The sequence below is a fragment of the Hyperolius riggenbachi genome, chromosome 1 (assembly GCF_040937935.1).
Source record: "Hyperolius riggenbachi isolate aHypRig1 chromosome 1, aHypRig1.pri, whole genome shotgun sequence".
In the NCBI taxonomy this organism is placed as follows: Eukaryota; Metazoa; Chordata; class Amphibia; order Anura; family Hyperoliidae; genus Hyperolius; species Hyperolius riggenbachi.
This window is the reverse complement of record NC_090646.1, coordinates 432516549-432544180: the sequence shown is the minus strand read 5'-3', so window position 1 is coordinate 432544180 and position 27632 is coordinate 432516549. Positions and strand designations below refer to the sequence as shown.

General features: G+C 42.0%; 1 protein-coding gene across 4 annotated transcripts in view; it reads left to right on the top strand.

The window, feature by feature from the left end:
* PTCH1 (patched 1) overlaps positions 1-27632 on the top strand; it is a 131611-nt gene that overhangs the window by 59261 nt on the left and 44718 nt on the right. For all 4 annotated transcript variants that reach the window (XM_068237362.1, XM_068237367.1, XM_068237376.1 and 1 more), the window contains 11 exons: positions 994-1085; positions 1939-2134; positions 3845-3966; positions 6550-6697; positions 11154-11285; positions 11462-11617; positions 12750-12848; positions 14850-14975; positions 20961-21079; positions 21441-21843; positions 23516-23825. In XM_068237362.1, the coding sequence (XP_068093463.1) occupies positions 994-1085; positions 1939-2134; positions 3845-3966; positions 6550-6697; positions 11154-11285; positions 11462-11617; positions 12750-12848; positions 14850-14975; positions 20961-21079; positions 21441-21843; positions 23516-23825 (1903 nt within the window). The remainder of the gene's footprint in view (positions 1-993; positions 1086-1938; positions 2135-3844; positions 3967-6549; positions 6698-11153; positions 11286-11461; positions 11618-12749; positions 12849-14849; positions 14976-20960; positions 21080-21440; positions 21844-23515; positions 23826-27632) is intronic.

The window sequence follows — 27632 nt, the reverse complement described above, 5'->3', positions numbered from 1 at the left end:
GTAAATGCTAAAGTGTGTGTGTGTGTGTGTCTTTATAAGTCCTAGGCTAAGATATTTGCATTACATCACTTATAGCAAAGTTTTGTAATTTGCAGATAACACCGTTCCATCCAAAATTCTTCATCTTGTTTTGAATAAAGTACAGGTTAAAGCCTTTTGGATTCTTGTCATTGTCACTATTGTCATTAGATTCATTTTCTGCTCAATTCCTGTCTACACATGTAGTGGTTAAAGCTCTTAAACAGGAACGGTAACCTCCAAAAAAAGAATTCTGTAGTAGAGTAATGAAAAAGGTAGACTTGAAGCAGTGGTATGGTAGGATTGGTAACTTGGAGTTTAAAGTGCACCTGATCTGACATGTGGCATGAGCTAAACATGGAAACAAAGCCAGTGCTGCAAATAACTTCTTTTGCGGTCTTGGGCAATCAAGTCACAGCTTTCCTAAAAAGGAAAGTAAAGGCGAGACACTTTTTGTCTTTGTGGAAACACTGCTGATAATTTAAAAAAATTGCTGAGGTAGATTTTAACATATAAACATGAAGTGAAGATAAGCTGTATCTAAAGTACTAGTCCTAAATGGCACTTTCTTGGAATCCAATGGTTGTATTTTGAAGTTTAAAAACGTAGTTTGTGACTGACAGGTGAATTATGACAGTGTTTTATAGTTTAAACAGCTCCCATACAGACAAATCTTGAACTATTGAACTTTTATCTTTTTTTTCCTCTGCTCTTCCAAGCGTTTCTCAACCACACAAGAGTGACCTGTAATAATTTATCTATGAGCCTTTGTGGGACTGCAGAGAAATGTCATTTAGAGCCCTGGATACTTAACCTTACAATGAGTAAAAGGAACACAGGCTAGTTCTAAGTAGAATTGTGACTGTGCATGCAGATGTTTAACTCGTCATGTAACCTTCACTTCAAGTGGTAGAAAGTTTCTTGCTATATTTGGCCTAAGGTACTGACTAAACTGTTGTATTTGTTCCTCTACAGATCATAGAATCACTATATCCTTGTTTAATTATCACACCTTTGGACTGCTTTTGGGAAGGAGCAAAACTTCAGTCTGGAATGGCATATCTACCGTAAGCATTCCATTCAAGTTTGTGTGAGTTAGATGTGAGTGTGTGTGTGTTGTGGGACTAAAGGGCATGCATGTTCTCTTTATTTTAGGTGTATTGACAGTGCTGTGTACTGTATGCCTGGGAACACAAGCATAAACGCTACAGCATCCGGGACATGAACAATGGGGTTTCTTTTTCTATATTGCTTGTTTAACTAAACATGCAAACCGCATTTTCATTCCCATCTTGGATTTTTACAGTTGAGCAACTTTTTATATTTCATTGCTGGGATGCAACAAAGGGTTAATTGTTTTGTGCATTTGGCATGTGCAGGCATTTCTTGGTAATTATGCAGGAGTTTGTGTCTGAGTAATTGTTCTTGTCCCGGTTTGCTTGTCTCTGAAAATAAGCAATTTGCAATGGCCATCTCCTGGCCTACAATGTACAGTCCTGGAGAACGAGGAGTGCTTTCACTTTTGTAGCTGAAAGATTTGAAATAATGACTTAAGCCTGGTTGGGCAAATACAGTTTGGCATAGATGATAAAACGAGGCAGCCAAAAAGCCTTTGTTACATGCCTGACTGAAGCTTAAAATGTGCCAGTTCTGGTGGAGCAGCAGTAGCCACTGCCATAGTAGAGTTTGCCAAGTCATCAGGCTCCCTAGTTTGTTAAAGTACGCAAAAAAAAAGGAAAAACTGTCTTGGCCGGACTCTGTTGTTTTTTATATTACTTTCTCACAGATATAAACTTGTCATCATTAGTTGTGTTCTTTACCTCCCACTCTGCCTCTTTCTTTTCATTCTTTCTGAGCAGCCAGACTAGAGAAAAAAGAATTTTATGTTGTCATTTTTGGCTCACTTAAGCTTCTCTTTAGAGGTAAACCTTTGCAATGGACAAACTTTGACCCCATGGACTTGCTGGAGGAGTTAAAGAGAGAGAATTTCCAAGTAGACAGCTGGGAGGAAATGCTAAATAAAGCTGAAGTTGGTCACGGCTACACGAACCGCCCATGTCTCAACCCATTAGACTCGGATTGTCCACCTACAGCACCCAATAAAAACTCAACCAAAGTGAGTTCAAACATTACGTAGTACAGGGAAGGTTGCATGCATTTTATGCATTTTATGTAATTTATGTAGTGTTAATAACTAAACAATGTATATTGCTTAGTTATTAACACTAAACTATAAAGATTGTTGAAAAAAGCATAGATTATGGTTTGTAAACTATTTTGTGGGCATTACTGCAAGCTTGCCACATCTACTTGACATTAAGCTAAGTAACACAGTCTGTCTGTTACCACAGCTGCTGCATACTGTTCCATATGGCAGCATGGTGGTTCAGTGGTTAACACTGTTACCTTGCAGTGCTGAGAGCCCAAAGCTATAAGAGACCTAAAGTCCACGTTGATTGCATGTTTGAATCATGAGATAGTGAGGACATGGTTGAGTTGGGGTCTTTGAAGGTCTATTATAAATACAAATCGGCTTTTAGAATATCCTGTGAAACTTTACTTCTTGGTATTGCCGTATTGGCTCTGCTGTGAAAGGTGATGAAGAATGATGTCACCAGAAGTGAATTTTCAGAGACTGCTTAGAAAAACATCTGCCCCACACCGGGTAATAAAGCCTAGAAGCAGAACACTGCTTCATTCCACAGAGCAGGTACGGTAAAAGTTACAAACTTCGTAAACCCACAATCGCTGTCCTGCCCAACTCACTAATTCAGCTTTATAATCTGATGTGGCTCAATACTTGCACCATACTTCCATTTTTTAATTACTTTGTACCTAATGTGGCTTATATTATTACTGTGAACTCCATAAAACCCTTTAGACCGAATAGCTCAGCCTCTCATACTAGTTTAGTTGAAAGTAGGTGGGTCATCCTACCCATAGGAAAGAAATGTGATGCTACTACAAGGAGATTGAAATCCTTGTTAAAGATTTATAAATACTTAAATAAAGGAGGTGATTATGTGTAGAAATCACAAAATAGTGTGTCAACAATAACATGAAAATGGCTGTTTGCGGATGACCCTTGTATTTTATCTGCAAAGTAAAAATGCTCACAAAAGAACATTAGAATATGTGAAGTTAATTAAAACCGTACATGAGATCTGATTTATGGAACAAGAAACATTGCTATAACTTAAAGCGGAATTACAGTTTGGCATAATAAACAATAAAAAAAAAGTTTTGCACAACATACTATAAAAATGCTATTTCACATACAGTTATTACACTTGTTTCTGCTGTGTAAAAATATCAAGTTCTGGGCTTAGGTGGCAGTTTTAGGGCTGAGTTTTATACAGACGCATTACTAGTCTTGAGGAGGGAAGATGCATGCATGGTACATGATGGAGCAGCTTCTGGTGGGTTGGGTGAATAGGAGAACAGTGCTTTCGCAGGTCGGTCAGTTGTCGTTAACAATGCCAGCTTTTTAGGGAGAGGGGTCTCCTGTCCACGTGTTAGTTTGTTACTTAACGGCCACCTCGGCCGACTTTATTCCAGTGTGTGTACCTCTCTTAATATTGATCTCGCCGCTGCAGGTAAATCAAATCTCCTTTAAAATATCAAGTACTGCATGGCCACCTTAACTTTTCATGAATACATCGGTTGTCACTTATGGTCATCGCCCATAGAGCATAGGAGAATGTTGGTGATAGTTCAACTATGAATATCATATTCTGTTTAGTATATAGCAAACTTTATAATTTCACATTTAGGTTGTACTTTTAATGTTAAAACTTGAACACACTCTAAAACTGCTTTCTTTCAGCCTCCAGATATTGCCCTTGTTTTAAGTGGAGGGTGCTATGGTCTTTCAAGAAAATACATGCACTGGCAAGAGGAACTGATTATTGGTGGCACGGTTAAAAACACTAGTGGAAAGCTGATCAGGTACAGATATTATTTGTATTTATATAGCACCAGCATGTTCCGCAGCGCTTTACAAAGCACAATAAGACAAGGGGTACAACTAAAAAATGTACAGCAGAGTCTCAAGCAGCACAAGTATTGCAATAAAAACAGTAAACATTAGGATGACCCTGCCCTTGCGAGCTTACAATCTAAAGGTTGTAAGCAGTGCTGCTCAAATCCGGATCCGGGAGACATCCGGATAGGTCAATCTAACCTGTCTGACGTCTTCTTCGGTCCGTCTCTCGGCGCCTCCCATGATGCGGTCCAAGTGGCGGTCACGTGGTTACAAACACTTCCTCCTTCCGGGTTGAAGGAGGAAGTGTTTGTAATCACGTGATCGCCGCTTGGACTGCATCGTGGGAGGCGCCCGAGGGACGGACAAAGAAGACGTCAGACAGGTAAGATTGACCCACCCTGCACAGGTTTACTGGGAGATATCCGGATAGCAACTGTCCGGGTATCTCCCAAATCCGGATTTGAGCAGCATTGGTTGTAAGGTTGTTACCAAGGTCTTATAGATTCGATATAGATCTGGTGCCGTTATTCTTAAACGCTGATGTCAGTGTTTTTCTTTATTCATTTAACTTGTCAATGCAAACTGGACGTTTTTAAAACATCCTGTTTTTGCACTTTTTAGTGCAGAAGGGATGTTTTAAAACAATCCCTTTGCATTAGCAGACGATGCATGCACGCGTACCCACTTAAAGGGAGTCTGAAGTGAAAATACACTTCTGATAGAATGATTTCTATGTGTAATACAGCTAAGAAATAAAACCTTATTAGCACGGATAAGTCTCCTATTGATTTGAAGAGTTAAGAAACTTCAGCTGTTATCTATGCAAAACAGCTTCTCTGAGCTCTGCAACTTCATAAAGTCATGGACAGCACTGTCTTTTGAAGCTCTTATCTGAATTATCTCTCTTTTTTTTGTTTATGGTTTTCCTGCTGAGAAAAGTTCAAAGGGTCAGTAGCCTGCTCTGTGAAATCATTTAAAATCCTGAGTGTATTTTGAAAACTACAATTATTAGAGAATGATGCAATGTTCTTAAAAAGCTATATACCTGAAAATAAAAACACTATTTTCTTTGCAACTAATGTTCTATTAAGTATCCGTACAACCGATTTTCATTATGTCATGAAGGTTTTTTTCGCTTCAGTGTCACTTTAACGCCGCCTATGGACTGGCGTTAAATGGTTAGTCTGGAATAGAAGTTTGGACTAAATCTGCTGAGTAAGACCATAGGGTTACCTCCTCCCTCTGGTTAGATCTTGTTCACTTAGGGCTCTTACACAGTGGGACGTTGCATTGCAGGGGACGTTAAGGTCGCATAACGTTCTCCTAACACAACGCATGGTGGTGCTAAAGATGGACGCTACATAGAGCCGCGTTATGCGGCTCTTGGTGCGCCGTTTTTGTTCGATAGAACCGGCAATTATTCATATGAATCATTGCTAGCAGGCAGAGAATGATTCATATGAATCATTGCTAGCAGGAAGAGAACCGGCATTGCAGTGCATTGAATATTCATTAGCCATGTGGCTAGGCAAAATAGCGGACTCTCCCCCTCCTCCTCTCCTGCACACAAAAAACAATAAAACAACATTACTGAGCATGTGCAAACAGTCTAACGCGGCAAAAACCGTGTATAACGCGCAGCATGCTGCACTTTCATAAAACGTGCAGCGTTACAATGTAACGCAACGTGGGCACTGTGAACAGCCCATTGATTTTTCATTACTGTGAGTTGGGCTGTGTTACAGGCTGCTCTAACGTGCGCCTGTAACATCCCACTGTGAAAGCAGCCTTAAGGCCCAAAAGCTGTTCTTGCCAGTGATGTGCAAGATTTCTCCTAACCTGCAAATTTCCATGGACCCAGGAGGTCTAGTAATATATCTTTTCATTATCTCTTGATATGAGTGATCCTCCAATGGGGCAGATTTTGCATTATTTGAACATTTTCCTGTCCGGTTCATGAAACCACATACAGAAACCTGTATACAGTATATCTGTTAGCACAGGAACCATTAGCCCAGATTTTGCGGTTACTGAATATAAACACGCAAAATATGCTGTTATAATCAGCAATATGGCTGTAAACTGTTTTTCATGAGTACAGTGTTAGTGGATGTATTGTCATTGCATAGCAACAGGAGGGAAGAGAGACTTGAACATGTCTGTTTAAACTGTAATCACCATTTGTGTACTTCCCGGATTCCTGCATAGTGTCAGGAGTTTAGTCTGGTACTGCTCTCAAGTGAAGCTACATTTGTAGTGATTACAGGCAGGTTACTATGCATGGCAAAGCAGTGTTTTACTAATAGAGGAGATATTTTACTTTAACTTCGTGAGGGGGAGGGGTGGCTGACTTATGGCTTAGTAGTATGTCACTTTATGTTTCTGTCAGATGTACTCAATTTGCAGAGAAAAATGATCTGTTGTCCACAACTTTTTTTTTTTTTTTTTTTTTTTTAATTTGCCAATGATAAATGGCTCTGCTTTTGAATTAATGAACTTTGTTGTCTCCCCCCCCCCCCCCCCTCCCTTTTTTTGTATGATTACAGCGCCCAGGCATTGCAGACTATGTTTCAGTTAATGACTCCTAAGCAAATGTATGAGCACTTCAAAGTTTACGATGATGTTTCCAAGATAAATTGGAATGAGGACAAAGCAGCAGCCATTTTGGAAGCCTGGCAGCGAACTTATGTTCAGGTTAGACAGAGATTTGTGAATGTTGACAGAACACCAAGGAACTAGATTCACCATAACTGCTGAAGTAGCAATACACATGTCTTATAACACACGAGTTACAAATGCCTCATGCCTACAGGCAAAGTTGCCCTCATAAACAAAATGTGATGAACTGTTTTTTTTAATGACTTTTTTATATATTATATATTACAGTATTGTGTAAACTATTCAAAGCACACCGAAAACAACCCAAAATATTGTTTATACCATGTGTCCAAAATCCAGATTTGTCTGAAAGTGAAACATTTATCCACACATATCCATATGTTATTTTCCTTGTCTTGTAAGAGCCAGTGACATCCAGCTGTATTGTGTATTTTGTATTCTCAGCTGTCTACAGCCTGTAGACTTTGGCGTCAATTCACCAAGCATTACCGCATTTGGTAATGCTGAAAACAACTGGTTTTACCAAGCACTTAGGAAAGTGTCAATTCATCAAGGCTGTTACCGCATGACCTGCTGAAATTATCTAGCAGGGAGGTAAATTAACGACTTCTGCGGTAAATACCTCAACAAATGTCAGTAAATGTAAATTCATCAAGGTTACAGCATGTGGTAAAGCCCTCTATAATTACCGGCAGTTCTCGTCTTTTGGAATTTGTGCGGTACTCACAAAACTCACTGGAGCAGAGACTATTACATGTGACGGACAGGAGCAGAAGCCAATAGAAACAGCCCCTGTCTCCTGCAAACCCCTTTGAATGGACCCGAAGCCTTCTCCAGCAGGTCCAGTTTTCCTACCCCTAGGCAGCGAGCAGAGAGATCGGAACAAAAGATTCTTCCCCTGCCTCCCGTTCGGCAGTTTAACATCTTAGGTTGCTGTTGGAAGATACAGGGTAGCTAGTGGGGAAATCGCCTAAGCAAGGCATGTTTAAAGGTTCTTGGAAGTTAATCTAAGCTGTGGCAAAAAAAATAAAATGTTAAAGGGAACTTAAACTGAGAAGGACATGGATTTTTTTTCCTTTTAAAATAATACCAGTTGCCTGACTCTCCTGCTGATCCTGTCTCTAATACTTTTAGCCACAGCCCCTCAACAAGCAGGCAGATCAGGTACTCTGACTGAAGTCAGACTGGATTAGCTGCATGCTTGTTTCAGGTGTTCGATTTATCCAGTATTGCAGTCAGAGATCAGCAGGACTGACAAGCAACTGGCATTGTTTAATAGGAAACCTCAATATCCCTCTCAGTTAAGGCTCCCTTTAAGAAAGACTAATGGAGACTAATAGACAGATTTACTGCCTCTGCTTGCTCTAAATCTAACATGTACATCTAAAGGGATGGCATGTAACAGACAATACACACTCTTTTGTTGTTACCAACAATGGGCTTTGGAAAATTACCGAACTAAATATTGATGAATTGGCTCACTAAAGTCTAAAATATAGAATGCTGTATTTCCCTGGCTTTTTTTTTTTTTTCTATTTTAAATCGACAGCCTTGATGAATTGATGCCAATTGTGTACTTGACATACCTTATCTTACTCCACTCATAGAGCATTGTAGTGCATGCCTGCTGTTCAATCCCTGTACATAACCTGTGATCACACTAGGCTGTGTTGTTTCTTCTTTAACCTCTTTAAGGCCAAGCTGCAGGGCTGCACAACACAGCACACAAGTGATTTCCCCCCTCCTTTTCTCCCCACCAAAAGAGCTTTCTGTTGGTGGGGTCTGATCGCTCCCCCCATGTTTACTTTTTTTTTTTTTTACAAATATTTTTGTTTGGTTTTTTTTTTTAAATAAAAACCCTATTTCTTTAAAGATTTCACCTCCCTCACTCCCTGCCTCCCCCCACAAGCCTATCACAGCAATCGGCTGTGATAGGCTTCAGCCTAGCGCCGCCGATTGCTTCTAAGTCCCCCAGGGGGACAGCCGTGTGACACTGATTGCAGCGCTGTGCTGAAGTAAACACGGCGGTTTCGCCGTGTAACAGTCTCCCGAACGGCGATCGCCGCTCAGAGACTGAAGGCGGAGCTCAACTCCGCCCCTCAAGCAGGAGATGCGCGCGCAGCCTGTGCGTGATCTCCTGCAAACTACTGCCCCAGGACTTAGGCGGTCCTGGGGCTACTGCCACGGCCACGCCGTCGGCAAGCAGTTAAAAAAAACCTAATAACTCGTACATGTCTCTCTCTTATCATTTCCTTTATGTCACTTGTAATATTTCTAGTAGTTGATTAATAAAATTGAGCTCATGACTCTCCTTATTTTCTAAGCACAGAAACAAACAACTGAAAATAAGCTGTCCCTAATTAACCAAGTGATGCAAAATGGATGTTTCTAAACACCCTATTCGTGCATCATTAGTGCAAATAGGACATTTTATATAAACATCCATTCTGCCGAATACCTGGGCACATCAGGAACACACACATTTTAACCCTTCACCCTGTGGCACAAATTGGTTAGCTTTTTACCTTCTAATTTACTAGTTTATTGCTTGCTGGGTACTTTAAAAGTTTGGCCTTTTTTAAGGTGAAACAGATAAGGTAACATAAGCCGAGAGAAAAAAAAAATTGCAACTCTTGTTGGCTGTTATAGCTTGGGAAATGAGGGGTAAATAAAATGTTACTTATTAATTTGTAGAACTAACAAAAACCCAATCACTAATGTGTGTCTACACAAACACACCTTATATATAAAACTTTACCTAAATGTTTAGTATATAATGGTACAAAAGGGTTTTTTTTTTTTGTTTTTGTTCCCTCAGTCTGCAGTATCTTGCCAGGGTGATGTTTGCTAATATAGGACTCACGCAAGGGATAAGAGCTGTAATAAAAAGAAAGTGTGACTTGCATGGAAAGGTGTCTGGAACACATTAGTGAGCCAAAGAATCTGTTCACAGCTGTGGTCCCATTGGTGAGGTCATGTGACATTTTTTTGGCCTTTGTTTCCCAGGCACTGACCTTTTCTGAATTGCATGTGACCTTTGTGAATCAGCCAACCAATTAAAAACAAAGACACCTCTTCCAGGCAATGTCTAGAAGACCACTGCAGAGCTGTGTGTAGGGGATGAATGATGAATAGAGGATGAATGATTCTGCATCATTCTAGAACACTGTAGCCCTGCAAAGTGATAAGGTTCATTTTCTTTAAACAGGACTTTGACCGCTTTGGCTATTTAATAAAAGGAGCTGAAATTACTTTTCATTATTTGATCATTCATGCAAAATATTTGTGAAAGATTGGTTACTGCTTTTCCATCCATGGGACAGTTTTTCATTCAACCTTGTGAAAATTCTCCTGTAGATGCTATAGACAAAGCAGACAGGCATGCATGAAACTCATAAGGGGGCCAGCAACCTAGAGGGGCCAGCACTGTTAGTTGTTAGAAATTTGATCTTGGTAGGTAACGAATGCTTTCTTAGAGTTTAAAGCCTTGTACAGACATTGGTGGGTTCTCAACTGAGGCAGCTGGCCGAGGTTACCTCTTCCAAGAATCTAGCATACATATCGCAGCCCTGATGCGTCGCCATGTGATCCTGAGTGCCAGATTATCTAGGCTGGGTCCATTATTGTTCATCACCTATCCCACTTTGTTGTGCGCCACATTGTTGTCCCTTCTCCTACCTCCTTAGTAGCAAAACATGTCCCTAGCTTCTACAAAATTTAACCTGTTTCCAGATCGAGTCCCTGTGGGCAGCAATACTTCTCCATGTGAGCCCCAGTCTTCGCCAGAGGAAATAATTGGGTAGGACCCCTAGTGGTCAGCAGTCATTTTGCTGCTGAGAACTGAGATGGTTGTTGACCCCAGAGTCACCCCATTGAACTCAAAGAATGCATAGGCCTCAGTATACAGAGACTTGGGCTAGCATAGGGCCCAATCACACTATAAAACATAGGGGTGGCTGTGTGTTATACCACAGTGCAGCAAAACTCAATGCTGAACTCTGAAAGGGACATGAGGAAACTGCTGCTTCTTAATATAACAGTTCATACATGCCCCAGCCAGTGTTAGTGTATAAATAATTCTTTAAATGTCTTCCCTCAGAACTGTGACTCAGTGTAGTACAAGTACCGTACTGTAAAAGCTGGACTTTGGCTACACATGACTCCTACAGACAAGACATAATTAGGCTTCATTTCTGTTGGAACTTCTGCTCAATTAGGCAATAACCGTCCTGCCACATCAGACATAAGGGTCTAGTAAATATAAATGCCATTTCTGTGCACAGGGGGCAAAAAAACATGACATATGTAACTCTTCTTAACACCCTTGAACATTTTAGGTGACTTTGATATCAATTGAGAACATGCAGATATGTTTGTCTGCTGACAGCACTGTATATCTATATTCTTCCATGGTAACCGTGTTTTTTTTTTTTATTTTTTTTATTAAAGCCTTACGTTCTCTTTTTACTACTTATCTGTTTCTAGTGTTGGTCTGCCTTGTATTGATTTTTTTAATTTTATCCTCCATTAGGTTGTACATCAAAGTGTTCCACAAAACTCCACTCAGAAAGTTCTCCCTTTTACCACAACTACACTGGACGACATTCTTAAATCCTTCTCAGATGTGAGCGTCATCAGGGTTGCCAGCGGCTACTTGCTGATGGTAAGTCAAGTCCATTTTGCAAGTTAACATAAAGGGAGATAAAGGCATGGGGCTTTGGCTAGTATTTAACATGCATGTTTAAAATATTCATTCTTCCCTTGTAAACTGGAAAGAGTTGGGGTGACTTGGTGCATTCTAATGTGGTATGCATTTGTTTCCAAATGTTCCATTTACAGCTTGCCTATGCCTGTTTAACCATGCTGAGGTGGGACTGTGCCAAGTCTCAGGGTGCCGTGGGGCTGGCTGGAGTTTTGCTCGTTGCGCTTTCAGTGGCTGCAGGATTGGGCCTGTGTTCATTGATTGGGATTTCCTTTAATGCTGCAACAACTCAGGTATTAGTTCAACTATTGACTAGTTGCATGGTTTAAGTACAGTTTGTATAATTTTATTTTGTTGAAGTGAATTTTAGTTATATTTTTTTGGATGTTATGAAGCAATGTCATGTAGCCCATCATTTTTACTTTTTAGTATTGTTTATACAGGATGTTTCTTCTGACATGTAAAAGAGGGTATTTGATGTACACTAAACACGATCTTCATATTTTTTCAAATTAAAGGTTTGCTCTAGAATGCATACTTTTTAAAGAGGAACTGTAACCAAGGATTGAACTTTGTCATCCCAATCAGTAGCTGATACCCCCTTTCCCAGAAGAGATCTTTACCTTTTTCTTGAACAGATCATTGTGTGGCTGATATTTTGGTGAAACTCCTCCCACAGTGTGATGTCAGCACCTAGGTACTGACATCACACTGTGGGAGCCTTGTTGTATTGTGGGAAAAAGTCCCCCCCCCCCACCCACCCAACTGCCAAAAAAGCAGCATCTCCTTCCACAGACTTTACCTGCCAGCAGTGGAGATGTCACCATGTGATACATTTCAGAATGTAAATCGGGGAGAGTAAAGCTTTTTCAATGGGCAAACACTGACTAAACCATTTATAAATAATTATTGTAGTAAAAAAAAAAAAAAGCGCTTTTTTTTCCATTATTTTCAGTGCACTTCCTCTTTAATTTGTTTTCCTTCTTGTACTGCTCACATGTAGTCCTGTTTAGAATGTACCATTAATTGTGTTTGCATTTGAAAGTTTGAAAAAGACCTTTGGAGCTCTGCCCTGATTCTTTTTACCTTCCATAAGCCAGTAAGAGCACCTCAGCTTTTAATGGCAATAATTGTGGTTTCTGGGTGATAGGAGGGATCAGAGGAGAGCTCCTAGTCTGAAAGTAAAGGCCTCTGTCTATTATAGACCTATAATATATAACTGCTACCTGGGTGTACATGAAAGAATATGGTGTTTGACTAGTTGCAAGCACTTTGTGGTACCTGCACATGAGCCTCAGTTTCAGTTTACAGATGCTGAGAAGCCTGACAGGTTTGCTTTAAAAGGGGTACATGCATGACAAGCATAGATTACCTGTGTGTGTATGTATGTGTCAGGTACTGACAGGCTGCATTGTTTCCCCACAGGTTTTGCCCTTTCTTGCTCTTGGTGTTGGTGTTGACGATGTATTTCTATTGGCACACGCATTTAGTGAAACTGGCCAAAATAAAAGGATTCCATTTGAGGTAATTACAATCTTTAATGAAAAAGTGCCTTTGTTCACTGAGGTATTTTTCCGGGAGGCATGCATTGTTTTTTCTAAATATCTGAACCTTTAACATCTAGATGCTGCTAAAGCCAGAATCCTTCTGTTCCTAGACTAGAGGGGTGGTAGAGGTTATCAAGGCTGAATTATTGTGACCCCCCTACCAGTCTTTAAACAGACTATAGTTGGTCTATTGTTTGTAAATTGTGCAGCAATAACTTCCAGAAAGTATACGAATAACTAGTATAATTTGGTGACACTGAAGTGACATGACTTTGTTTAAAGTCTCTTTATCACTATTACCATAGTTAATGTTGTCCAGTACTCTGATTATATTCACCTTTGGAAAAAGAAATGAAAATATGGCACTGCATATGCACTTTACACAATGGATCTGATGCACTACGGCTCTTTGCCTTGTTCACTTTAAGTGCATTGCTTTGCATATAATTGAATATATAAGTGCACTGGCGATGGTTTTCATTGAGCAGGTTCCCATGGTTACCTTGTAATGGATTCCATTTTCCCTATACCCAGTTTCTGGCTTATGAGTAACATACCATATAGAATGACCAGGTTATGGAGTAATGCACAATGTTATTACGTAAAATATGTGCTACAATGTGTGCGTTATGATACATACCTGGAAAGAATTAAGGCTGGAATTGCACTATTCCAGCGCTGCATCATATACATACAGTATGATATGGATGTGCTGTAGCTCTCCTGGGTTTGTTGCAGGGTCTGCTGCCACTTCAGAGTGGAGGCATGTCATTCATCAAATGAAGGGCCATGCAATCCAATGTCTGGAAAAAGTCTTAAAGAGAACCCCAGGTGGGCTTTACTTATGCTAGTGGGGCACAGAGGCTGGTTGTGCACACTAACACCAGCCTCTGTTGCCCCATGGTGTGCCTCCAAGACCCCCCTGCACGCCGCTATACCCCCCGCAGTGCTGGCGACACTCAGCGTGTCGCCAGCACAATGTTTACCTCTGCCTGTCTGTTAGCGCCGCTCCCCCGCCTCCTCTGCATAGGCGCTACCCGCCCGCGTCCCTTCCCTCCCGCTGATTGGAGGGAAGTGACGCGGGCGGGTAGCGCCGATACAAAGGAGGCGGGGGAGCGGCGCTAACAGACAGGCAGAGGTAAACATTGTGCTGGCGACACGCTGCGTGGAGGCACACCATGGGGCAACAGAGGCTGGTGTTAGTGTGCACAACCAGCCTCTGTGCCCCACTAGCATAAGTAAATCCCACCTCGGGTTGTCTTTAAGGTCGGATTTACCCACATTGGACCACAGTGAATTCTAGGAAATGGCCTATAGGAAGGCATGTGCATTTTCTGCATGTCTTGTCTGCATGTCTTGTCCACTGTGGTAAATCGGATGCAAGTGTGAACCGGACCTAAAAGGTGTCTGCTGTTGCGTGGAAAAAGCTTGCAGTCGGTCATGTCATAACTAGTAATGAGGTTAGTGAAATAAAAGTTGTGCAACTGCAGTTGTGTGAACATGCCTGGAATTAAATCTTTTTCTAATAAATCAAGGATGATTTGCATTTATCAAACTAATCTTACTGCAGGTGAATGTATGGGACTAATGTTCACCACTGATGTATTATATTCTCCTGTAGTGTTTTTGTACATACCTGGCTGTGCAATGCATGTTGGAAGATTTAGTTCACATTGATGTTTTAATAAGCGGAATATAAAAATTGAGCAACAGGTTCTAACTTTTTGCTCATTATGTCCTAACTAATGGGAGAAAAGGGCTTTGGGGTAGCAATTTTGCTTTAACATGGTGCACAATTCACATTTACCAAACACAACTAACTTGAGGATTAACTAAATTGCTTTTAGCTGTAAAAAGATAACGCCTCAATGCATTGTGAAATGTTGCTGACCATTACATAGATTAGTCTCAAGGTGCTGTTCCCTCCCAAAAGTCGAAATGATTTTAAAAACCTGCACCTTTTTGTTTTTTTTACCAGGACCGAACAGGTGAATGCCTGAAAAGGACAGGGGCAAGTGTTGCTCTGACTTCCATCAGCAATGTGACTGCTTTCTTCATGGCAGCCCTGATACCTATACCTGCACTTAGGGCTTTCTCACTACAGGTAACATTTTTCATTTCAATATTTATTTGCTTAAAGAGAACCCGAGGTGGGTTTGAAGAATATTATCTGCATACAGAGGCTGGATCTGCCTATACAGCCCAGCCTCTGTTGCTATCCCAAACTCCCCTAAGGTCCCCCTGCACTCTGCAATCCCCCATAAATCACAGCCACGCTACTGACAAACAGCTTGTCAGAGCTGGCTGTGTTTATCTCTATAGTGTCAGTCTGCTGCTCTCCGCGCCTCCTGCAGAACTCCAGTCCCCACCTGCATCCCTTCCCTCCCTGCTGATTGGAGGGAAGGGACGGGGGCAGGAACCGGAGCTATGCAGGAGGCGGGGGAGCAGCTGAGACTGACACTACAGATGTAAACACACCCTCACAGCACGGCTGTGATTTATGAGGGATTGCAGAGTGCAGGGGGACCTTAGTGAGGTTTGGGATAGCAACAGAGGCTGTGCTGTATAGGCAGATCCAGCCTCTGTATGCAGATAACATTCTTTAAACACACCTCGGGTTCTCTTTAAATGACTCTTTAGGGAAATGACACTCTTATTTACTGTAGTTACTACAATTTTCTTAATGCTATTAAAGTCTGAATGTGCACTTGTGCATGTTAATCACTTAAATACCAGCGGTCTCTGCCCCCTTAAAGAACAAGCGACACCCATGCTAACCTAGAAATAGTATTTATATATAGATAAATACTACTTCTACTTAAATAACAGATGTATTGTGCTATCCACGTAATGAATCCTGTGAATTTTACAAAGGAAAAGCAGAAAATCCTATTCTAAGCAGTGGCCATTTTGCCAAGCTAATGCTGACATCCTATCCTCCCTGACTCTTGTTTTCCCCCCTCCCTTCTCTTGCTCATTGTATATTCATTAGCTCCTTCCAGAGTCTTCAGACACTCCCACTGAGGTGTATACTAGCAACTTCACTGTCTTTTTTTTGTTTGCACATCCAGTCACCTCAGCCTTGCTTGTAAACACAAGTAATCAGAGGGAGTTTCTGATAAGCAGCAAGGCAGGGAAATAAATGGAAGAGGAGGAATATATTATAGATAAAAAGAACTCCCAGCATTCAACTCTTTGGCACTGTTTGGCACTAGGGCCAGTGCTCCTAAAGTATGTCATAACTCCAAACCATAAAAACAGAAAAAGTTTTGCAAGTTTTGAATGCAGGATTAGCATCTTTATCACTTAATACACTCAGACCAGTTGCTGTTGAAATTTGATTTTTATGGTGACAATACCGCTTTAAGGACCAGAGACCGCTGGTACAATACCGACGAATCACTGCGCATACCTGCCGCAAACGCCATCACCGCCGCACGCCGGGATTCTCCTAACATACACTCTGCCGTCTCTATGACGGCAGAGTCATGTGAGCCAGTCAGGAGACTCTTTCATTGGCTCCTGACCGTGTCTTATCAAAGTAAGCCTATGGGAGCGGCTTACATTGATAGACACGCCAGGTGCCAATTAAATATACTCCTGACTGGCTCACATGGCTCTGCAATCATAGAGACAGGCAGAACCCTTGAGGTGCGGCGAGAGAAGTCAGGTTTGAGCGCGTGAGCAGCAGGAACGACGGAAACAGCGGATGCTCGCAGCGGCGGCTAATTGAAATCTACACCCTGCCAGCCAGGAGCCCACCAAAATAGGGCGTAGATTTCAATTAGTTCAGGCCTTAAGTAGTTAAAATCGCACAAGAAACTTACAGAGCATTGGTCTGCTTCCACTCCATCCGCTGTTCTCACTTTGCCAATGTTAGTACAGTGAAGCAGAGCATGTAGGTGCAATCGGCACAGATGGAGCTTATGATTATGTATTTATTAAGCACTGGCATCTTTTGTAGCACTTTCCTGAGTACATATGTTAGTGGAGATGGTCAGTATGCAGCTTGGCATCAAATTGCGAACACACTGCATGCTGTATTCTTTTGTGCGATTGCTCTTCTGTGCCATTCAGTACAAGCGAAAGAGACTTTGTAATTGCAGCAGAGAGCACACAACAAACATACAGGAGAAAATGCATGAGCCGCTTGTAGTGAAAACAGGCCCTTTTTTCCATGCAAGCTGGAGTTATAAACATGGCATTTACGCAATGACATGTCATTGACAATGACATGTCATTTAAGTTATTTACACAAGTTACATTCTACACATTACATGTGAACTGTGCCAACAAAAGCATACGTATAAACAGGGGCGTAACTAAGAGCTCCCTGGCCCCCCTGCAGAAATTGTGAGCGGGCCCCCCTCCCCCCTGTTTTGGGGGGCAGAAGGGGTCGCACCATGAGGGGAAAGCTATGGCCACACTCGGCGGGGAGGGGGGAAGGTCCCCTCGCCTCGGGCTTTCCCCTCTGTGCTCCCCTCCAGCTTCTAGCTATACAAGTGCAGCGAGCGGAGTGGCGGGCAGCGTCAGGCAAACTTACCTTCCGTGCGTCCGGACGCTTCTCGCTCTAGTGACTGACACGACTTCCTGTTTTATACAGGAAGTCGCGTCAGTCACTAGAGCGAGAAGTGTCAGAGTTGGAATGCACGGAAGGTATGTTTGCCTGCTGCTGCCCGCCGCTCCGCTCGCTGCACTTGTATAGCTAGAAGCTGGAGGGGAGCACAGAGGGGAAAGCCCAAGGTGAGGGAGGGTGGGGACCTTCCCCCGCCGAGTGTGGCCATAGCTTTCCCCTCATGGTGCGACCCCTCCAGCCCCCCAAAACGGCTGGGCCCCCCCCGTGGGCGCATGGGCTGTATCCCCTATTGTTACGCCCATGCGTATAAATGAAAACATTTCATGCTTCATTCTGCTCTCGCATTTTGATTTTAAGGACTTTTTTTCAAATACGGTAATTGATGTGATAGGATGGCTGCAGTGGCGTAGCTAAGGGGCTGTGGGCCCCGATGAAAGTCTTAATTAGGGCCCCCCAAACACTCTATACGTAACATTTGATACGGTGCACCAAAACCTGCCAATGGCAACTACAGTGTCAGAGGTGTGAGAAGGGGATAGGAAATAGCTTGTTAATGATTACCACTGTTCAAAGTATCTATAGAAGTAATTCTTATGTGCACAGGACCAATAAAGAGCTAATACTGCAGTTGAGGGAGGGCCCTTCGGGGCCCCTTTGTCCCAAGGGCCCCGATGCGTTTCGCAACCTCTGCAACCCTTACTGCTACGCCCCTGGATGGCTGTATTGGGGAGAGAGAGAGATTTTTTTATTTATTTATTTTTTACATTTATTTTTCATTTCTGTTCTACATTTCTATTCTACAAGCTCTGCCATTTATATTGCTAATGATTTAATAAAGCGCAACCTAGCAGTGGTTTCCTTTTTGGCTCCCACTTCAGCACTGTCTGTCACCTGTTCTAACCTCTCTCTTGAATAGATAATAGGTAATGCTGGAATCGTATATCGCTCAGAAAGAGCCTTTCACAATAGCTGGATAGAGAAGGGAGTTACTGGAGGGCAGCTGTAATGTGGAGCTTGAGCTGACAGGCGTCCTCATCTGCTCATCACTTCAAGCTATGAAGTACACCCACTCTCCCTGTGTGGTCTGCCAGGAATGGCAAAGAAAACACACATACCTTGGGCAGGGCCCCATCTGAGAAGGCATACTCCTTTTTCCCTGGGTAGTTCTTACACAGACCTCCCATTCTTCTCTGACATCAGTTACAGGCAGAGAGCTCCAGATTTCCAAACACTGCAGCTCAGAAACCCTGCAACAGCTTTCGGTGTGACCAAATAGGAAAGCCTTGTATAGTCTGGCAGATCTGAACTGATCAGTTGCTGAAACAGATACAGCACCTCAGACAAACTGTCTGCATTGCCCTCAAGCAACCAAACATATTCAGACTTACATTCCGCAAGTGTTCTTTTCCCATGCACATTTATATCTGATTGCTGTGGGGAAATGCAGACAATCCTCATCAGATGATTTAATAAATGAAGCTGCTATTGTGTACTGCTTTCTCACACCCATGGGGTTAATTTATAATGGAAATCTTTTTTCTTTATGATTTTATGACTGAACATGAAAATCCAATGAAAAATCTGTGTAGTGACTAGTATCAGTGTTATTACTTTTGTTATTATCTTTTATTTATAAAGCACTCTTGTATTGTCCATTGCTGTACAGGAAATGATTCTGAAGACTGCCATTTCTTGACAACTAGAAGTAAAACATGGTTAAAAAATGATATCAAACATTTAGCTAGTTGTTGTTTTTTTTGTCTTTTTGCTTCTTTTTATTCACAGTAATGGTTTATGCCAGAAGCTGCCAGTTTTCACTGCAATAGTGTTTGCTTTTGACTCTCAGTATGTTTTTTTTTTTGTTAATATTTTAAGCCAGCAATATCATTTGCGTCAAAGCAGAGTTAATGTTAGGGTAAATTTAACCACTTCAGCACCACAGGGTTTTTTGCTTAAAAACCAGAGCAATTTTCACATTTCAGCGCTCCTCCCATTCATTCACCAATAACTTTATTGCTACTCATCAGATGTAAATGATCTATATCTTGTTTTTTTTGCCACAAATTATGCTTTGTGAGGGTGATATTTGCTTTTAGTAATTATGTTATTATCTGTGCATTTTAAAGGGAAAAATGAGAAAAAAAAAAGAAAAAATACACTATTTCTCCATTTCCATCCACTATAGTTTTCAAATAAACAATGTTACCATAGGTAAAACACACACATTCTATTTGCTAATTTGTCCTGGTTATCTCAACATTTAAATAATGTTCCTAGTACAATGTATGGCGAAAATATATTAGTTTCTGGTTTGTGTTTTTTGTTTTCTCATTGTACTCTATCAGTAATTAAAAGCCCTTTTCTTCATGATTAACAGTAATACACTCTCATGGCATACATATTTTAAAAGCTAAGTCCCTAGGGTAACTATGTATTCTCTTTTCAATGCTGTCACTTTTGTTGTTTTTTACAAGTATTTATTTGGGGGTATAGAGTACATGAAAATAACAGTTTTATTGCTTTTCATTCAGTTTTCCGGTAAAAAAAATCACATGACTTATCCCTCAGTTGTCAAACACCACAAAATCTATTCTCTCACTTGTCACGGTTAAAATGATACCCTATATACATAATCAGATAGCTTATTGGGCATACAGCACACTGTTTACCACAAGTACGCCTATCTACTCCCCTGAGCCCCAGGTAAAGTTCTGTGGGGAGTAGATAAGCGTAGCAAGGGTTTCAAAGTGGTTAAAGACCAGTGTTTGGCATAAAGTTGGGCTTATGGTTAGTGTTGGGCTTCTAGTGGAACTCTGTGCAGTACATTAAAAATAGCCCCAGTAGTATTTTAAATAAATTCTGTGACCTTTTAACATAAAAAAGGACAATTATTATCATTAAAATAAGAAGAGAATTAGAACTTCTAGTCCTGATGTCAGAGCATTATGAGGAGTGTCGCTTGCATACTGATGCTCTGCCTTGACTGACACCTTGGGCAGAGCTATTAGTGAAAGAATAACGCAAAAACAGTATATAAAGACATAGCAGTACACCAACCAGAGGCGATTATACAGCTTTGAAATCTAAGTTTCCATTCATTTTGGCTCCTCCTTCAGAGGCAATTTACAAAAGATCAGTCTTTCTCTTACCTCGCTCGAATTGCTACTCTTCCTGCCTGATCAGTGGTCTGATGCCTGTGCTCTGAGTTGAGCTGACTCTAATTTCTTTGTTGCTGAATTGCTGAAATTGGTAGATGTATAGTTTTACATTAGTTGCATTAGTCTGCTTGAGGATTTTACTTTTAAACTGTAGTTTAAGGGCAAAACCATAGGATTAAGATACCTAGGCATTCGATTATTGTTGTCCAACCTGTACATTGGCAGTCTACTTTAATAACAATCTTGTGTTAGTAAAACTCCCTAACCTCCTTCAGGGCAAAACCTAGCTTTTGATTAGCTTGATAAAGCTGCAAATACAGATTGTAAATGAGTTTGTCTGTTCTTTGTACTGCAGGCTGCTGTTGTGGTTGTGTTCAACTTTGCCATGGTTCTATTGATATTTCCTGCCATCCTGAGCATGGACCTGTACCGAAGAAGAGATCGAAGGATTGACATATTCTGCTGCTTTAGCAGGTGAGTCATTGCACCAGTCTTTCCTTTCTCACATTATTTGATGTATGTGAACCAGACATTCTGCCAACAAAGCCAGTCAATTTATAGTTGTCATTTTGTGCCATTTATTGTATTTACAAAATGCCAACATACTACGCAGCGCTGGACAATAAATACATACAATGGTACAAAAGATGACAGACGTAACAAGGTTATACAACATAGGACAAAGTTATACAAGGCAAACTGGTTACAAGATACAGTTGATTTTAGAGTATCAGCGGTGAGTCGATATGTTCTAGCTTAAAGATTTTTTTTTTTTTGTTATTTTGACTTTGTCATGGTTCAGTTTTCATTTAAGCATTCTTTTTTTCTCTTGTAGCCCCTGTATAAGTAGAGTGATTCAGATTGAGCCCCAAGCCTATACAGACAATAATGATAATACACGCTATAGCCCTCCTCCACCATACGGCAGTCACAGCTTTGCTCATGAAACCCAAATCACCATGCAATCAACTGTCCAGCTGCGCACAGAGTATGACCCACGGACACAGTCTTACTATACAACAGCGGAACCTTTGTCTGAAATATCTGTCCAACCAACGGTCTCAACACCCCGTGATTCCAACAGTCAAACTCCAGAGAGCACAAACTCTCCCCGCGACCTACCCTGCCACTTCTCAGAGCCTGGCATTCACTGCATTGAGCCTTCCTGTTCCAAGTGGACACTTTCCTCATTCGCTGAACAGCACTACGCACCCTTTTTGCTTAAGCCAAAAATAAAGGTACGTGCCTATTTAAAGAAACCATGTGCAGCAATTGTAAATTTGTTATAGTGCATTTTATTCAGCAGTCTTTTATGCCCATGTTTGGTGACCCAGAAATGTCAAACCTGACTTGGATTATTGCAGCGTATCTGAAACTGAGGAGCACCAATACTCCTTGTGAGGTGTTAAAGCAGGGGCAGTTTTTACTTTTCTCCATTCACGCCTTATTCCTGTCCTATCATCCAAATTTCTTTGGAGTCGGGAATAAATATAAATTGAGCTGATTGGAGCCAAGTGTTGTGGATAAGTTAGCTGGCACCTGGCTAACCTACAGTTAAAAGCTTTGACACAATGTTTCTAATTCCCTCTATGGGTCAGTGGAGATTTTTTTTTTTTTTTGTGTGTCATAATTTTTTCATCTTAACTAATCAGCATATGACAAGTGAGAGGGGCTTGCAACTTCACTGCAGTCTGAGTGACATGAAGGTGGTGTTGGCATAGGAAAGAAATTGGTGAATTGGGAGCTCTTATTATAGGGGAGAAAGGCCAGATGAGCTGGTAGATGGGCACAAATATCAGGGGAGAAAGAGGCACAGAATACAGAAGTGTGAGGTCAGTGGCAGAGTGAAATACTGGATACAGAACGTAAAAAAGCCATGGCTGTGAGGGGAAGGAACACTGTCTACACAGAGACACAGGAGTGCTTGGCTAAATTAGTACTTTTAGCTTTGACATTTACAATCATGAGGCCTAGACCTCACTAAGGTTTGGCAGGTGAGACCCTATTAGGAATATTTGGACAGTTCTTTATTGTACAGAAATGAATCAATACATTTTAAGCATACCTGAAGTGGATTCACCATTAGTAAAGACAGTACCATGTAGTAAAATGGTATCTGCATGTTGATCTTCATTATTATAGTGGAGTAATCCTCTCTGGGCAAACCTGAGTGTCTGAGTACCAAAAGTTGCCCAAAAGATTGATCTGAATGCAGTACCGTTTCTGTGCTTCTCTGTGCTCATGTAGTAACACAACTTACCACCCACCTTCCCCTGTGGCCATAATGCATCCCAATAAAGCTCGGAGGGATTGTTCTAACTGTCGGGTTTGCCTGGGACTGACATGTAGATAATGCAAACTGGAACTACAACAGGGAGCTGTCTTCAAGTGCAATGCAAGTGATTTGGTTGTGGCACTTAGAATGCAATAAATGTAGGTGTTTTGTATACCTGATTTACCATTGCTGTTTGATTTGTTATGCTATTTATTGTAGTTGCAACATAACCCCAAGGTTGTGCTGAAATTAAAATGTTAACATGTTGATGCAAGTTCCATAGGGTTGTGTCTTTCTGCAGTATAGGACATTGTCTGTCTAATATAATGTACAAATACAATGTTAGAGGAAACACAACATTTTTATTGTGCTTTTCTCCAGGCTGACTCAAAGCGCTTCAGGGCTGCAGCCTCTTAAGGTGACCAGGATCACTGGGGAGCCTTGTCCTAAGACTCCTCACAGTTTTATGTACTGGCTTGAGCCAGGAATCGAACCCCGGCCAAAGGCTCAAACTCTGCATCAAACATATTTTTATAGCTGAAAGTTCTGGTGTATATTAAATTGCTTTCAGTTTATAGCTACCATATATTTCTTCAGTCCAACCATGTAACTCTCTGGTTTGCTTCTCTCCATAGACTGCGGTGGTTTTTATTTTCGTGGCCTTGCTTGGTATCAGTTTGTATGGCACCACCCGCGTTCGAGACGGTCTGGATCTCACGGATATTGTTCCTCGGGAAACACGGGAGTACGATTTCATAGCGGCACAATTCAAGTATTTTTCATTCTACAATATGTACGTGGTGACACAGAAAATAGACTATGCTCGTTCCCAACAGTTGCTTTACGAGATGCACAGTAGCTTTGCCAACGTCAAGTATGTTCTGCTGGAAAGTGACAAACAGCTTCCCAAGATGTGGCTGCACTACTTTAGAGAATGGCTGCAAGGTAGGAATACTGCATGTGTGCAATATGCTTCCAGCTAAAAGATTTTAGTGACCACCTGTCACATACATTCTAGTGGCAGAAACGATTTTATTGTAGATTGCAGATTGTGTTTCCAGAAGCATGACTGTATTGTCAAGTTCCAGTAAATCTGTAAAAGTCATTCTCTGGCATACAGTTTAAAGGGGCTTTAACTTTAAAATGCAGGATACATCTCATAAAAACCTATGTTTAGCATCCATTAATAACTTATAGACGTTCTCAGAGGAAGAGAGATACTATGAACCTTTTTTTCCTTTTTTAATAGCATGAACAGAGCTTACTGTACAGTGTTAACAGCTATGTTAGGCAGAGGTGGGACTGATTGATCTTTTTAGACTGCAAGAACTGTGCAAGTCAGCTGTGTTTATATATGAATATTTGCTAATATTGTCCTGGTTAACTGAAATTGTATAAAGGTGAATGCTGCCCACCAGGCACTTTAATAACAACTAGCTGTATTTTAGGTTTACTGGCCCACTACGTCTATATGTAAGCAGAAGCTGCATCTGTCAACGGCAAGGATGTAAAGACCTTATTTGTAACGTTTATCATAAGACCCGGTTCACACTGCATGGACAAAAAACTGATCTGTGGAACAGATCAGTTTTTAAAAGGTATCCGTTTTTCCTCCGTGACCCTTTGTTCTATTATTGTGCGGTCAGTGCGATGCATCAGTCACTCCGGATATAGCACAGCTTCCCCAAACTTGTGATCCATTCGACAGAACGGATCTGTTCTAACAGAGCAATGTGAACAGATCCTGTTGATTAAAGGGACTCCGAGCAGTGCAGAAACTATGGAAAGATGAATACCATTTTGAAGCTCTCTTTCTCCTCTTTCCAACAATATATAAAGCGCCGCCCTACGCCTTTTAGTTTTCGTTCTTTTCGCAATCGAAATCGTGGCAAACGCGATCTGGGTCCCTTTAAAATAGCAACCACTAAACAGTACCACTAATGCCAGTGTGAACCAGGCCTAATAATTTTCATGCTAGATTTGGTTTTTATTGAAGTTTTACAGATAAAACCCCCTACAAAAAGTAATTACAGGTGTCCATTGACTACAGAATCCCCTTGTTCTCCATTAAAGCTTGCTTTAATTATTCAACTGTCAGCTTGTCACCCGAAAGGAAGTGCCTACTGCTGTGAACAACAGCACATGCACTGGGCATGTGCAAATTCACAAACCGCACTTGCCCAGTGTCTATGAATGAGCATATTTGAACTGCGCATGTACCAGTCCACAAACCCTGCATGCCCAGTAAAAAGTACTTGCGCATGAAGGAAAGCAGACACGCATGAGTACGTTCTATCATTGGGCATGCTCAGTTTGTGAACTCATTTGTTTCAGTAGCCGATTCCGGTACATTGTGAATTTTCCGGACTCCATTAGAGAGCAGAGGGGACTCTCAAGCCCATGGACATCTGTAACTGCTTGTTAGAAGGTGAAGTGACGCCTCCTATATTTTGGTTTAGGTTTGCTTGAAACATCAGTGTTCTCCCCAGAATTATTTTCCAGCCGGGTGGCATGAAATAGTAGCCGGGTGGCATGAAAAAGCAGCCGGGTGGGGAGAGATGAAAATGCAGGGCAACTCTGCTTACAGCATAGGAGGTGGTGAGGAGGTGAGCCAATGACAGCCGGGTGGTCACCAAATCTAGCCGGGTGGAGCACCCGGCTAAAAGAGCCTGGGGAGAACACTGAACATGTATTGCTCTAGCTGCAGCCATAAACCATGAATAAAAGTTATACGCTAACTAACAAGTGTCGAACTCCAGGCCTGGAGGGCCAGATCCATGCCAGTGTTTAGGATGGACTGAGAGAGGACTGTGTTCTGCCTGATGGACCACGCCTTTCCTGATTCCGACCCATCAATTAATTTGAGCTGTCACACAAATGTGTGAGGACTTTGGCCCTCAAAGGACTGGTTTGACATCCCTGCAGCTAACTGGTGAAATGTGTACCTCTTATTTGCTAAAGCACTGGTCTCATAAGGCTATGTAACTGTGCCAGTTGGCATTTGCCTACTCTGAGGGCTTTGTGCACATATCTACACATTCTGAATCACTGGTCCAGAACAAATATGCAGGTCAGGTGTACTCTACTGACTTGCATGTATTTTGCATTCATTTACTCAAAAGCTTCTGAAACCAAATGATCAGAAAATGTGTATATAAAGCACCTATTGTTCTCTTTGGGACCTGGGATTACTGGAAGCATCTGAAAGCATATGTGTGTTGGGTAAAGCACTTGCAGAGTTTACCTATCACTGTTGGAGTGGACCCAGGGTACCTTGGTGGTGGTTATTGATTGATCGGCACATCCCAAGTAAGGAATGCTAATCACTATTGTTAATTATGGGAGTGAGGCAGTGGATAACCCTTTTTTTTTTGTTAATTATTTTAGTTATTTTCGAAGTTTTAAAGTCTATGTTCTTCAGCTATAGTTATAAACTACCCAGCAAGCTCATGGTGAACCAGAACTCATTGGAGTGTGTAAGGGGCTACAAATGACCAAAAAGTCTGCTTACTAAAATGTTATGCAAAACAAAAGTTTGCCTTGTTAACCACTTAAGGACCAGCTGATTATGTGATCTGTGCTGCGTGAGCTCTTCAGCCCGCAGCACAGATCAGGTCGGATCAATGAATAATGGCGCACAGCGCCTATGCATATAAATGGCGCCGCATTAAAAAGATACGCGTATCGCTATTTATCGTTAGTACTGCATAATAATGGCGCACAGGGAAAAAAAAAAAGAAAAACGGTACACACTAACATTATTTATCAATAATGGCACACACTAACGTTGTTTATCAATAGTGCTGTTCATTTGCCAAACAGCACACTTTATTGTCCACAGTAACGTTATTTATCAATAGCACCCTACATAAGCCAAACTGCAGACATTATTTAACTGCAAAACGGTGAATGGATTTAATGTAAAACTGTCAAGGTTAGGATTAGGCACCACTGGGGGGGGGGGGGGGGGGGTCTTAGGGTTAGGCACCATCAGGGGGGGTCTTGGGGTTAGGCACCACCAGGGGGGGTCTTAGGGTTAGGCAACACCAGGGGGGTGGTTAGGGTTAGGCACCACCAGGGGAGTGGTTAGGCACCACCAGGGGGGTCTTAGGGTTAGGCACCACCAGGGGGGTCTTAGGGTTAGGCACCACCAGGGGGGTCTTAGGGTTAGGCACCACCAGGGGGGTCTTAGGGTTAGGCACCACCAGGGGGGGTCTTAGGGTTAGGCACCACCAGGGGGGTCTTAGGGTTAGGCACCACCAGGGGGGTCTTAGGGTTAGGCACCACCAGGGGGGTCTTAGGGTTAGGCACCACCAGGGGGGTCTTAGGGTTAGGCACCACCAGGGGGGTCTTAGGGTTAGGCACCATCAGGGGGGTCTTAGGGTTAGGCACCATCAGGGGGGTGGTTGGGGTTAGGCACCATCAGGGGGGTGGTTGGGGTTAGGCACCACCAGGGGGGTGGTTGGGGTTAGGCACCACCAGGGGGGTGGTTGGGGTTAGGCACCACCAGGGGGGTGGTTGGGGTTAGGCACCACCAGGGGGGTGGTTGGGGTTAGGCACCACCAGGGGGGTGGTTGGGGTTAGGCACCACCAGGGGGGTGGTTGGGGTTAGCCACCCCAGGGGGTCTTATGGTTAGGCACCACCAGGGGGGTCTTATGGTTAGGCACCACCAGGGGGGGGGCTTAGGGATAGGTACAGAGAGGGTCTGTGTGTTAACGCTAAATAACAATAAGGCTTTAACGTTAAATAAC